This window comes from Gorilla gorilla, chromosome 11 (genome assembly GCF_029281585.2).
Source record: "Gorilla gorilla gorilla isolate KB3781 chromosome 11, NHGRI_mGorGor1-v2.1_pri, whole genome shotgun sequence".
In the NCBI taxonomy this organism is placed as follows: domain Eukaryota; kingdom Metazoa; phylum Chordata; class Mammalia; order Primates; family Hominidae; genus Gorilla; species Gorilla gorilla.
The window spans coordinates 70,714,951-70,728,361 of record NC_073235.2 but is presented as its reverse complement, the minus strand read 5'-3'; the positions used below and the strand labels follow the sequence as shown (position 1 = coordinate 70,728,361).

Here is a 13,411-nt window from a genome sequence, read left to right as displayed (position 1 = left end):
CCTAAGGAATCAAGTTTCATTTACTAAGAAAAACTAGAAGGACTGCGATTAGATTAGGCAAGGTGGGAAGGGGATACCGGCAGGTAAAGCGCCGGAAACTTACAACTTGGGTTATTTTCTAACTGGCGTCTTGCAAAGGGACACCGTGTAGGTATCCCGCTCGTCAACTTGTAATGAACTTCAGGTTCTCTTTGGTGGCAGGAGAATTCTGAATGTGAGAACCTGGCGGCCGTTCAACGACCCCGCCCTCGGGGTCCCCAGGGGGCGTCCTCCGGCAAGCCTGATTGTCTGGGACGAAGGCGCAGGGCGAGCAGGGAGGGAGGAGGAGAACCAGGGCCGGTGGCCCCGAAAGCACACACAAAGCGGCCTGACTCCTTTGGTGGGAACTTCCCCGGCCGCCAGCGGAGCGGGAGCGGGAGGGGGCGGCGGAGCGGGGGGCCGGCGGTTCCCCTCGCCGAGGCGGAGAACAGCGCGCGCTAGGCTCTGGGCGCGCGGCGAGCGCAGCGGCCGCCGCCTCCTCCCTTCCCCGCCTCCGCCGGCGCTGCCTCCTCCCTCCGCCCAGCTCGGCCTCCCTTGCTCCCTCCCCTCCTGGCTGGCTTCGGCGGGGACGGCGGCGGCGGCGGCGGCGGGCGGGGAGGGCGTGCGCCGGCCGAGAGGTGTCGGCGGCGAGGCAAAGGAAGTTTCAAGTGGAAGGTCGTCCGTCGGCCGGCGCGTCCTCCTGCTCTCCTCCGCAGCATCATGGCGGAGCCGAGCGGCTCGCCCGTGCACGTCCAGCTTCCCCAGCAGGCGGCCCCGGTGACAGCGGCGGCGGCGGCCCCGGCGGCCGCGACAGCAGCGCCGGCCCCGGCAGCTCCCACGGCCCCGGCCCCGGCCCCGGCCCCAGCCCCGGCGGCACAGGCTGTCGGCTGGCCCATCTGCAGGGAAGCGTACGAGCTGCAGGAGGTTATCGGTCAGTGCGGCGGGCGCAGCGGGTCCGGCACAGGCCGGGCGGGAGGCGCGGCCGGGGGCGGGAGGGGGCGCGGGATGCTGGGCTAGCCTGCATGCACGCCCTGGAGACAGAGAGGCCGGCTTCGGGGCCTACCGGCTTCAACAGTTTTTTTTTTTTTTTTTTTAATTTTTAATGTATTTGTTCGTTCTCTGAGCGCTGGTGCTGCAGGAGGCGGCGCGGCGGATGTGACTCGCACTGCAGACGAGCCGCATGCTGCAAACTTTTATCTCCGGGATCGCCGGGGCGGTGGAGCGGAGGACCCGGCGGCGCCGCCGCATCTCCCGCCCCCCGCGTGCCGGGACCGCAGCCCGTGGCCGGTGGCCACGCGGACAGGCAGCCGCGGGTGGGGTGTGGTTGCGGGGGCGCCGCCCTGGGTTTCCATGGCCCGGGGGCCGCGTCCTGGGGGACTCTGCGGGCGCAGCCGCTCCTCTGCCTCCCGTCGTGACCCTCTCGTCGTGGGTAACGGGGCCACGTAGAAGCCGCAGAGGCCCCAGTGTTTTCCTGAGGCCGGGGAGGATGCTGGCCTCTCTTCCTGACAGCCGCCACTCCACGCCCGCCTTGCAGCCCGGCTCTCCGCGCCATTCGGCGCTCCCGGGTACCCGCCTCCCTCCGTGCCAGGGTGCGCCGCCTGCCGCCCAGTCTGGCCCCCCGGGGAAAGCGGGTGCCCTGGCCTCCTGCCCTGCACCGGGCCGATGCTTCCCTCTGTTTCAGGCCGAGCTGCAAGAGTGAAATCCGAGGCTGCCGGTGATCTGCTCTCTGCCTTTCGATGCCTTCTGGCCGGCTCACAAATATCACCTTATCTTACATTTTTAAATACCTGGCAGAGTCGCAGGGCTCGGCGTTACTTTTCCTTGGGCCAAGCACATGAAGGGCCAGGAGATTTGTTTTGTCCCTTCACTTAGAACCTTCCCTATTGGATCATCCAGTTTGAGAGTCTTGTCACTTAGGGAAGCCTCCAGGTTAAGTGGGCCCTCAGCGTCTAACCTTACTGACGCAGGGATGGGATGTTGCCTTCCCAGAATCTTGGTATATAAGTACAGCGATGAAAAAGGAGTTCAGAATATTTATCTTAAGTATTTTTTCTAACTTTCACTTCAAAAAATTCTTCACCTCTTTTTAAAAAAATTAAAACAGATATGAAAATTTCACTAGGTGTTTAAATGAGCCTTTATCACCTGCTATTGTGGAATAAAACAGCATAGACGGAAATATATATGTAAATATATACATAAAAATATGTGAGAAAATGTTGGGCAGGTCAGTAACCTAGGATATATACAAGCTTCAGATAACCTGTAATAGGCATCTGTAGACAAAATTCTTTGAAAACCCAGATCTTTCATAATTTTTGACCAAAGACTCTATAAAGGGATGAGTCTTCATGTCACTGCCTGAAATAGCTTCAGGGGCTTCTCAAAGCCTGGAATATTCCATGGAAACCTCTTTAACCTGGCATATAGGCCCTGTACCCTCAACCTGCCTGCCTCCTCCCATTGTCTACTCTTCAGTGATTGCTTTCTGAATACACCGCTGTGTTCCTCACATCTGGTCTTCCATTCTTTGCTGCCTTGCAGAGGCTCTTGCCTCCTGTGAGTGCCCATCTTTGTGTACTAAATCTCACTCCGCTTCCAAGGTGAGTGTGAATATTCCTTGAGAAGCCTTCTGCTTCTTTCAAGGCAAAATGCCGTGATTTCTTCTGCCCCTCTTTTTACAGACCTCATAGCATGTAACCTCATAGTTGTTATTTGCGCAACAAGATCTGAAGGCCTGCTATGTCCCAAGCATTGCCCCACTTGCTAGCAATATAGAAATTAACAAAAGTGATCCCTGCCCTAAGTTGTTAGGAGACATAGGGAAAGGATCCTATAGGATGTGATGAGTAAGTGCTGGGAGAGCCCGAAGGAGGGAGTGACTGCCAGGAGAGAGAAGGAAGCAGAGTATTTCTTAGTAGAGGTCATAGTTGAGCTGGGTTTTAAGTCTGAGTTTGTAAGGTGCTTAATTATTTCCGCTGTTGCCTTCACTAACCAGCTGTGAACTCTGACAGGAAGAGGTGGGCCATAAAAGTTGAATAATGGTATCTGCCACATAATTCTCCATAGAGTCCATAGGATTGGGAGAAGTTATAATCAATTTATATACCTACTTGGTCAATTATTAGGGTTAAAATACAAACGTTGCCTTTTGAAAACAGTATTTTTTTGTGAACCAATAAAATCTTAGTTTAAGTTGAGTGGGATTAATGGCGGGACTTCTTTCTGTTTGCAGTCCCAGCAGTGTTAATTATGGTTGGTCAGTTTAGTGGAAAAAAAGAAATTTACCTGAGGAGTTTGAGAACAAAAACACCTGCTTATTCTACCCTGACTTTTGCGCATTTGCATTGTGGGAAGGGCTTTTCTACATTTAAAGTTTATCTCATATTTTCCCAACTAAAAGAGAAAGAGTTGGCCTGTGTGGAGGCCCTGTTATTGAAAAATCAAATTGCTGGAATAGGTTTTTCGCAAGGGCTTAATGTTTATAAGGAATTACAAACCTGTTTCCATTTAGGGTTTAATGCTAGTTGAGAGATTAAGACTGAACTTGTGGTTAAGCACTTTTGCTTAAACATTACACGCAGAAGTTAGCAGTTCAAACACTGAACCAGTTTCAACATGAATGCCAGTTGACAGCCTTTGCTTCTACCCGCCATACGGCAGGTGTCATATGATATGACTCCAGCAGTGTGAACTGTGACCAGCAGCAGGAGGCTCAGATGTGCCTGAACAGAAAACCAAAGGAAGCACCGTGTTTTAACTTTCCAGCGTGGCACGGGCACGGAGGACTTTTTCTTCATTTCCTTCTGGGCAGAGTTTGGTCCTCCAGGATTAAGAGAGAATAAGTTTACTAAAATCCAAACAAAGCAGGTTCAGTTGTTTGACTTCAGTTTTAGAAAAATAAACACAGGATTTTGCAAACCTAAAAATAAAGTTTTCTCTTTATTGTATTGTTGTTCTTGTGTTTTAAAAGGTCAGTGGAGAAATTGTAATGCTCTTAGGAGTATTCTGGTTCAGAAGTTTATTCATGACCTGGAAATAATGTAAAATCGATCGGAGGGAGCTTTATATTTACAGAGGGGTTAAACATGTTGGAAATTATTAAATTCCTTCTTCCAGCCATTGATGTCCTTGTATTGGTAGATTTCAAATATTTCTGTCTTTTTGGAGGCTTTCTGACCTGTTTATACTCTTCAGCCTTGTTAATCTTTGTTCCTTACCTCTCTAAAGAAGGAATTTCGGGGTGAGTTGAGCCCCCAAAGGTAGGTACCCCTACCTTTAGAAGTATAAGGGGCACTTAAAGCTATGCCAGTTGAAAACTTTGTTTATTTGTTGGTGGTATTAATAATATTACCTAGATTTGCTAAACAGGGAATGAAAGTGAATCATATAAGTGTTTACTTGGCCATCCGTAATGGAATGGAGCAGCCTCAATGAACTTCTCATTCAAAGAATTGTAGTCATTGAAGTACTAATTTCTGTATTTGAATCAGGTGATTCCAGCAATGTTGTTATCTTTGCTGAATTTCTTCTGAGAAACACTAGACTCCTGCCTCAGCGTATGTTTGATTTTCTTAGGGTTTTTGCAGGATGCACCTTTCTTTATGTAGTTATATACTAGATTTCTCAGCATTGCTTCACTTTTGTCCCGGGTGGTCATTTAGAATGACCTAAAAGTAACAAATTGCCATCTTAGTCAACACGAAGAATTTGAGTTCTAGAATCCTGGACATGGTTTGACAGAGGGTTCCTTTGAATGCTTTATTTCTCTCTGTGAGGCATTGTTTATCCATTCAGGTGCGTTTTACTCAGGTCCAGGTAATAGCACATATGGCCAGGTCTTTAAGGAGCAACAGCCTCTCGTAAAATGAGATTGTAAATAGCCCTGGGCATTCCCACTTTGCTCTGTGCTCTCAGAGTTTCTGTGGATTTCTATGGTTTGGGGGTTAGAATTGGTTTTTATAGATATCCTAGAGGCCGTTTGAGGACAGTGGTACCTTCGCTGGCGCTAGGGTAACGGAGCCGGAGCACTGAGTGTGTTTTCTGATCTCCCAGACCTTTACACCAGGCTGCCTTGCTGCTGCAGTGGGTTCTTTGATCTTGATTAGTTTGTTGTTGTTTTTAAAATACTAAATGATGCCTGAAATGCTTTGTCTCAAGACAGGGCTTTGATTTTCATTTCATTTCACTTTTTTTTTAATAAATAGAAAAATGTATATAGAAATGTTCTTTTGTATTTTGTATTTTTATTTTTGATAAAGGGTCTCACTCTGTCACCCAGGCTAGAGTGCAGTGGTGCAATCATACCTCACTGCAGCCTCGAACTCTTGGGCTCGAGTGATCTTCCCACATCAGCCTCCTGAGTAGCTGGGACTATAGGTGCAAACCATCATGCCTGCCTAATTTTTTTTTTCTTTTTTTATTTTTAAGAAATGGGGGTCTCACTATGTTGCCCAAGCTGCTCTTGAACTCCTCAGCTCAGCGATGCTCCGGCCTTGGCTTCCCAATGTGTTGGGATTACAGGCGTGAGCCACTGTGCCTGGCCTCTTTATATATATATATATATATATATATATTTTTTTTTTTTTTGGTAAGAGTCTTGCTCTGTTGCCTGGGCTAGATTGCAGTGGCACCATCTCAGTTCACTGCAGCCTCTGCCTCCTAGGTCCAAGCAGTTCTCCTGCCTCAGCCTCCTGAGTAGCTAGTATTACAGGCCTGGCTACTTTTTGTATTTTTTGATAGAAACAGGGTTTCACCGTGTTGGCCAGGCTGGTCACGAACTCCTGGTCTGAAGTAACCCGCCTGCCTCAGCCTCCCAAGTTGCTGGGATTACAGTGTGAGTCACTGTGCCCGGCCTCTTTTGTATTATTTTTATTGTGGTAAAATATACACAACAAAAATTGTACCATTTTAACCGTTCTTAAAGTGTGCAATTCAGTAGCATTAATTATATTTACAAGAAAAATACTCTTTTAAATGTGCTGTCATGGGGCTGGGGGGAGAGATCTCAAGATCTCTCTTGAAACTATGGTAAAGTGACTGCAATCCTTTATTTATGCATTTGATTTTTAACTAGTGATATTATGAATTCTTCCCTGACTTTTATGGTTTATTGTATAGTACATTTTCTGATGGTGTTTGAAAATAAGTTGCAGCAGTGCCGGCTCTGGAGTCTGACAGCCTGGCCTGTTTCATGTCCTGCAATGGCGGTCACTGACGCTGCGACCTTGAGCAAATGACTTAGATGTGTCTGCACTCAGTTTCCTCATTGGTAACATAGAGATGATAAAAATAGGGTTGTGAGGAATGAGAGAATGTAAAGCACTGAGAATCGTGCCTGGCACACAGCATGCTTTCAATTAGTCTTAGCCATAACTTCTATAGACTTCATTTGCTAATCAGATGCAAGTTATCAGGAGAGAACACAGTCCTATCTTTGGCAAGATTCTGGAGTGGCTTGAAGATTTCTGTGCTATGTTTCTAGCAGGGAGGAAGTGGGAAAGAGAGGTTGTTCCCTACTCCCACTCTTCTGCTGGGCTGCTGGAAGGGGCTTACAAGGGGAGAGGCCCCTGGGGATCTGGCTTCCCCTTGCACCTCCACTGCTGTGGGAGGAAACTGAAGAGACCTGTGGAGCTCCTGGCAATTTGGACAGCTCAGGGGTTTAGGTGCCAAATGGCCCTCTGACAAGTGATGAGAGCATCCTGCGGGAAGGTTGCTGAAGAGGAGCAGCCCATTGTGAGAGGGCTCCGAGAACAGCCTGCTAGGACTGCACTTTTCCTCCACCTCTGAGTTTGCCCAGAGGCTGCCATGCTGGCAGGAAATGCTGCTGACTAAAAGAAATGCTCCCTGTGTGTCCCAGCCAGTGCGAGGACAGAGGCCTTCATTTTCAGATAAAGTCATCACCATTGCTTCCCTGTCTCCTTCTTTCCCTCTTTGCTTTTCCCTCAGTTTATAAATATTCTCAAGCCTGTCTCTTATCTTTAAATGACAAAAGAGAACAAAACAAAACACTCTCCCTACTTCTTTCTCCTCTGGCTACTCCGTTATCTCGTTTCTTCCTTTCACTGCTAAACTGTTGGAAGGAACCTCCCATTCCCTCTCAGCCCACTGCAATCTGGCTTCTGCCCTTTCCCTAAGAAACCCAAGTTACTCTCTGAAATCACTGTGACTCTTCTGTGGCCAGAGCCAGTGGACACTGCAGTGCTTCTCTCTGCTCTCTGCAGGGTTAGGTGCCATCTTTCATTCTCCTTTTGGAAAGGCATTTGCTTGAGCTTCCATGTCATGCCTTCCTTCTGGACTTCCTGTACTCCCTTGCCTGCCCCAGATGCAGGATCCACATCTCTGTCTGTCTGAAGCTTCAATTATCGCATCAAATGCTGAGGGTCTTCCTGACAGTGTTTGGAGTACCTTTTTAATGTCTTCGTTTGAATGTTTCACAGGAACTTCATACAGTTAAACTCATTGTCTCTCCACCCTGGCCTCAGTCCTAATCTTGTTTCTTCTATATTCATCTTCTTTAGAGCCCTCAAGGGCAAAACCTGCTGGCCATCCTATACTTTCCTGTCTTCGTCCATCTCTCACATCTGTTTGGTCACCAAGTCCTAAATACTCCACCTCCTTGAGATCTTCTTTGATTTGACTCTGACTCTTCATGTCAGCCACCACTGGTTTAGTTCAGGCCCTTATCGATTCTTATTTAGATTATTGTAATAATTTCCTAACCAGGTTCCTTTTTTCCATTCTTGTTTCTGGCTGTAGTGTGCATTGCTACCAGAAAGATACTGCTATACCAAAATTCTTGATCACGTTGCTCCCAGGCTGAAATGCCTTTAGTAGCTCTCCCGTCACCCTCAAGACTTAATTTGAAGCACAGTGTTTAAGGTCTTTTGGGAATTGTCTCTTGCCTCCCTTTTCAGCCACATCTTGTCATTTCCAGTCTCAGGACAGACTCTCCAGCCAGTGGGAACCTTTTGCAGTTGCTGAAATGCCTCTTCTAGGCAAGATTTCCCTCTGCTTGGAATACCATTCCAAGACCCTTCCCTTCCATTTTTCATCTATGTAGCAAAGAGCTCTGTCTTTTCTTTTAAATATTGCCCTTATTGAAGTATAATATGCATGTGGAAAAGTGTACATATAAAAAATGTATATCTTGGTGCATGTTCATGAATTGAATACACCATGTAACCGGCACCCTGACTGGGCCTCTCTTCTCATACCCTGAACAAGTGATTTCTTGTCACACAAACAATCTCTGCCTCTAGAGCCCCCCTCCCCCCTTGCCCTTCAGGCTCTGTTGGGTCTTTCGCTCCCTGGCAGTTGTCACACTGTCTGCAAATTGTTTTTTCCTTGCCAGCCTGGCTCTAGACTGTTAAGTCTTCCTTGAGGACAGGGTCTCTCATCTCCATACCCTGTATGTCATAATAGATATTTAATAAATGTTTTCAGGATGAAGGTCTGAGTTTTGGGGATAAATACTCCTTCCTCACCTTGTGGAGGAGGAAAATTGCCTGACGTCTAAAAATTTGCCTCACTGGATCCTGAGGATTTGATCTTGCCCGTGGTTAATGATGGTGCTTATTTAGTTGCGCTTGGGCCAATCAGCTTAAAGGGCTCTGTAGAAATTAGCTCATTAATCCTCACAGATCAAGAGTAAGCACTTTGAGTGCGTCCACCTGCCTGTGTTGTGGAGGTAGGCAGGCAGAGGCCTGGCTCTCCTGAGGTCTTAGGACTGAGAGCTGGCCTTTCTGGCTGGATTAAAGGACCCAGAGCTCCCTGCCACAGTTCTGGCATCCGTAGACATTGTAGGGTGGAGTGGGGAGGTCCCACACTGCCCTTCAAAAGCTCTAGAGCTTTCTTTTCTTTTGTATATCAGTGATCTCTCTCTCTTGCTGTTCATGTATTTATATATAACACTCACCTTGAAGTTCTGTGGAGCCTCTTCCTGTGTAGGAATCAGGGCTGCTGGAGACGATTAGGGATGCAGGTGAAACACAGGAGCAGAATTGCAGAACAAGTGGCTTTCAAAGGTTGTTAGGATGGCAGGAGTTCTATTTTTATAAATTATAAGGGACTGACATGATAGGATGGCTGTGGTACCTGCTAAGACCATAGAACCGGGTCATTCTAATAGATGTTATAATTCCTTTACAGTGTACTTTTTGGGAAAGTTTTTTTTTTCCTATTTAAATAAAATTCTCCATGTAATCATGTGAAGTCATACATTTTCCTCTAGGATAGTTTTGTTTAGATTATACCAAAACAGCTCTTAGTTGAAGTGATTCAAGTGTTTCTTTTTTCCCTATCTGCCATTAATTGGCCAAGTTTTTGATACTAGACAAGAATTCAATATATTAATTAAAAAGGCATTTCAGACTTGGCTTAACTGAAAAGCAGAAGAGAAAAATCCTTTAGAGAATGGATTGGCATACTTTATTTCTAGAGTCGATTTAGATAAATACTTTGGAATCCGATGTGAGTAAATGATATGGTTCACATTTCTTCTCACTTGCCAAACAGTTATTTGAGAATAAACTCTGGCTTAGCTTTAAGAAACTTCTTGAACATTGAGGATTGAGATTAATTGACCTTTTAAACTGATTGTGTATTTTGATATATGGGAAAACATTTTAAGATAGAAATGGTAGAGACCTCTACATTCATATTATCCCTGACTTTATTTTCAAACTTCTTCCAGGTAAGTGGCATTTAGTATAACTCTCAGAAGCCTAGTATTGGGGGTGCTCATGTGATTCTTCCCTTAGGTAAAAAATATATATTTTATTGACATTTATGGGTTTAGGTTTCTAACCTTTAGTTACCACTGGAGCTATTTGTCAGAAAAAACTAGATGGAAAGTAGAGGTGGATGACTTTCTGCCCTGTGAATGATATATCTTCATTCGGGGAGTATTTTGGAGCCAGTGACCTGTGACAGTTGTGAGACTTCTCATAATCATTCTGTGGATGGTTGGGGTCTTAGAAGAAGTAATGATTTTGTTTTGAACTGGTTGCATCAGTTTGAACCAGAGTTTGTACCAAGGGTATTTCAACTGCTTTATTTCCTACTCTGTTTAGTCTGGGGATTGAAAAAGGATTACATTTTGGGTGGGTTGGTGCCTATTGACCTATCCTGTGTAGCTTAGATTTTAATTTGAATCATCTGGTTCTTTCTTTCTCTCAGGCAATGTCACTATCTCTGTTTGTTTAATTATGGGGTGACTCAAGAAAGCAAAGGAAGAGGAGCAGCAGACGGGGTTTCCTGGGGAAGGAATGGCAGGTCATGGCTGGCTTTTATAAGTAAGTTCCTAAGTGAGAAGTGGTACAAGAATAAAGAGAGAATTAGGAAATTTAATTTTAGAAGAGACCAAAGGAAAAAAAATCCATCCCAGCTGCTTTGTCTTGTAACTGAAAACTCTCTAATGGCCAAAGTTGAAGAAACTTGCCTATGGTCCCAAAGTCCTTAGAATCCCAGGCTCCAACCCTTCATGCTAAAAACTCTCAATAAATTAGGTATTGATGGGACGTATCTCAAAATAATAAGAGCTATCTATGACAGACCCACAGCCAATATCATACTGAATGGGCAAAAACTGGAAGCATTCCCTTTGAAAACTGGCACAAGACAGGGATGCCCTCTCTCACCACTCCTATTCAACATAGTGTTGGAAGTTCTGGCCAGGGCAATCAGGCAGGAGAAGGAAATAAAGGGTATTCAGTTAGGAAAAGAGGAAGTCAAATTGTCCCTGTTTGCAGATGACATGACTGTGTATCTAGAAAACCCCATCGTCTCAGCCCAAAATCTCCTTAAGCTGATAGGCAACTTCAGCAAAGTCTCAGGATACAAAATCAATGTGCAAAAATCACAAGCATTCTTATACACCAATAACAGACAAACAGAGAGCCAAATCATGAGTGAACTCCATTCACAATTGCTTCAAAGAGAATAAAATACCTAGGAATCCAGCTTACAAGGGATGTGAAGGACCTCTTCAAGGAGAACTACAAACCACTGCTCAATGAATAAAAGAGGATACAAAGAAATGGAAGAACATTCCATGCTCATGGGTAGGAAGAATCAATATCGTGAAAATGGCCATACTGCCCAAAGTAATTTATAGATTCAATGCCATCCCCATCAAGCTACCAATGACTTTCTTCACAGAATTGGAAAAAACTACTTTAAAGTTCATATGGAACCAAAAAAGAGCCTGCATTGCCAAGTCAATCCTAAGCCAAAAGAACAAAGCTGGAGGCGTCACACTACCTGACTTCAAACTATCCTACAAGGCTACAGTAACCAAAACAGCATGGTACTGGTACCAAAACAGAGATATAGACCAATGGAACAGAACAGAGCCCTCAGAAATAATGCCGCATATCTACAACCATCTGATCTTTGACAAACCTGACAAAAACAAGCAATGGGGAAACGATTCCCTATTTAATAAATGGTACTGGGAAAACTGGCTAGCCATATGTAGAAAGCTGAAACTGGATCCCTTCCTTACGCCTTATACGATTAATTCAAGATGGATTAAAGACTTACATGTTAGACCTAAAACCATAAAAACCCTAGAAGAAAAAAACCTAGGCATTACCATTCAGGACATAGGCATGGGCAAGGACTTCATGTCTAAAACACCAAAAGCAATGGCAACAAAAGCCAAAATTGACAAATGGGATCTAATTAAACTAAACAGCTTCTGCACAGCAAAAGAAGCAACCTCAGAGTGAACAGGCAACCTACAGAATGGGAGAAAATTTTTGCAATCTACTCATCTGACATAGGGCTAATATCCAGAATCTACAATGAACTCCAACAAATTTACAAGAAAAAAACAACCCCATCAAAAAGTGGGCGAAGGATATGAACAGACACTTCTCAAAAGAAGACATTTATGCAGCCAAAAGACACATGAAAAAATGCTCATCATCGCTGGCTATCAGAGAAATGCAAATGAAAACCACAATGAGATACCATCTCACACCAGTTAGAATGGTGATCATTAAAAAGTCAGGAAACAACAGGTGCTGGAGAGGATGTGGAGAAATAGGAACACTTTTACACTGTTGGTGGGACTGTAAACTAGTTCAACCATTGTGGAAGTCAGTGTGGCGATTCCTCAGGGATCTAGAACTAGAAATACCGTTTGACCCAGCCATTCCGTTACTGGGTATATACCCAAAGGATTATAAATCATGCTGCTATAAAGACACATGCACACGTATGTTTATTGTGGCACTATTCACAATAGCAAAGACTTGGAACCCACCCAGATGTCCAACAATGATAGACTGGATTAAGAAAATGTGGCACATATACACCATGGAATATCATAAAAAAGGATGAGTTCATGTCCTTTGTAGGGACATGGATGAAGCTGGAAACCATCATTCTCAGCAAACTATTGCAAGGACAAAAAACCAAACACCGCATGTTCTCACTCATAGGTGGGAATTGAACAATGAGAACACATGGACACAGGAAGGGGAACATCACACACCGGGGCCTGTTGTGGGGTGGGGGGAGGGGGGAGGGATAGCATTAGGAGATATACCTAATACCTAATGTTAAATGACGAGTTACTGGGCACAGCACACCAACATGGCACATGTATACATATGTAACCTGCACGTTGTACACAGGTACCCTAAAACTTAAAGTATAATAATAATTAAAAAAAAAAATCCCAGGCTCGTGATTCTGCCCTAATTCAGTATTTTCTTCCACTTATATCACATTGTTTCCTTGTTGGTGGAAAGGCACATGTTAGAAATATTATTGACTCAGGCCGGCCGTGGTGGCTCACGCCTGTAGTCCCAGCACTTCAGGAGGCTGAGACAGGCAGATCACAAGGTCAGGAGTTTGAGACCAGCCTGGCCAATATGGTGAAACCCCGTCTCTACTAAAAATACAGAATGATTAGCCGGGCATGGTGGCACATGCCTGTAATCCCAGCTACTCGGGAGGCTGAAGCAGAAGAATTGCCTGAACCCGGGAAGCGGTGGTTGCAGTGAGCCAAGATCACGCCGCTGCACTCCAGCCTGGGTAACAGAGTGAGACTCTGTCTCAAAAAAAAAAAAAAAAAAAAATTATTGACTCAATAAATTTTAAGGTACTACTAAAAATTTTTTTTTTTTTTTTTGTTAGAGATGGAATCTTACTGTGTTGCCCAGGCTAGTCTCAAACTCCTGGTCTCAAGTGATTCTCCTGCCTTGGCCTCCCAAGGTACTGGGACTACAGGCATGAGCCACTGCATCTGGCCTATGACTCAGTAGAGTAAAAATATGTCTGAATAAATAAATAGAGTAGAAATATGTAGGAATCAGTAAAAATCTTATGTCTTTAGGGGCATTAAAATGATTTTTATTTACTTATATTTATTTCTTCATCA

The 13,411-nt window shown here is 45.1% G+C and overlaps 1 protein-coding gene across 1 annotated transcript in view; it reads left to right on the top strand.

The window, feature by feature from the left end:
- Positions 1–575: 575 nt before the first annotated feature.
- The window catches only part of STK39 (serine/threonine kinase 39), a 293,318-nt gene continuing 280,482 nt past the window's right edge, over positions 576–13,411 (top strand). The window contains exon 1 of the mRNA XM_004032736.5: positions 576–949. Within this exon, the coding sequence (XP_004032784.3) occupies positions 739–949 (211 nt within the window). The 5' untranslated portion in view covers positions 576–738. The remainder of the gene's footprint in view (positions 950–13,411) is intronic.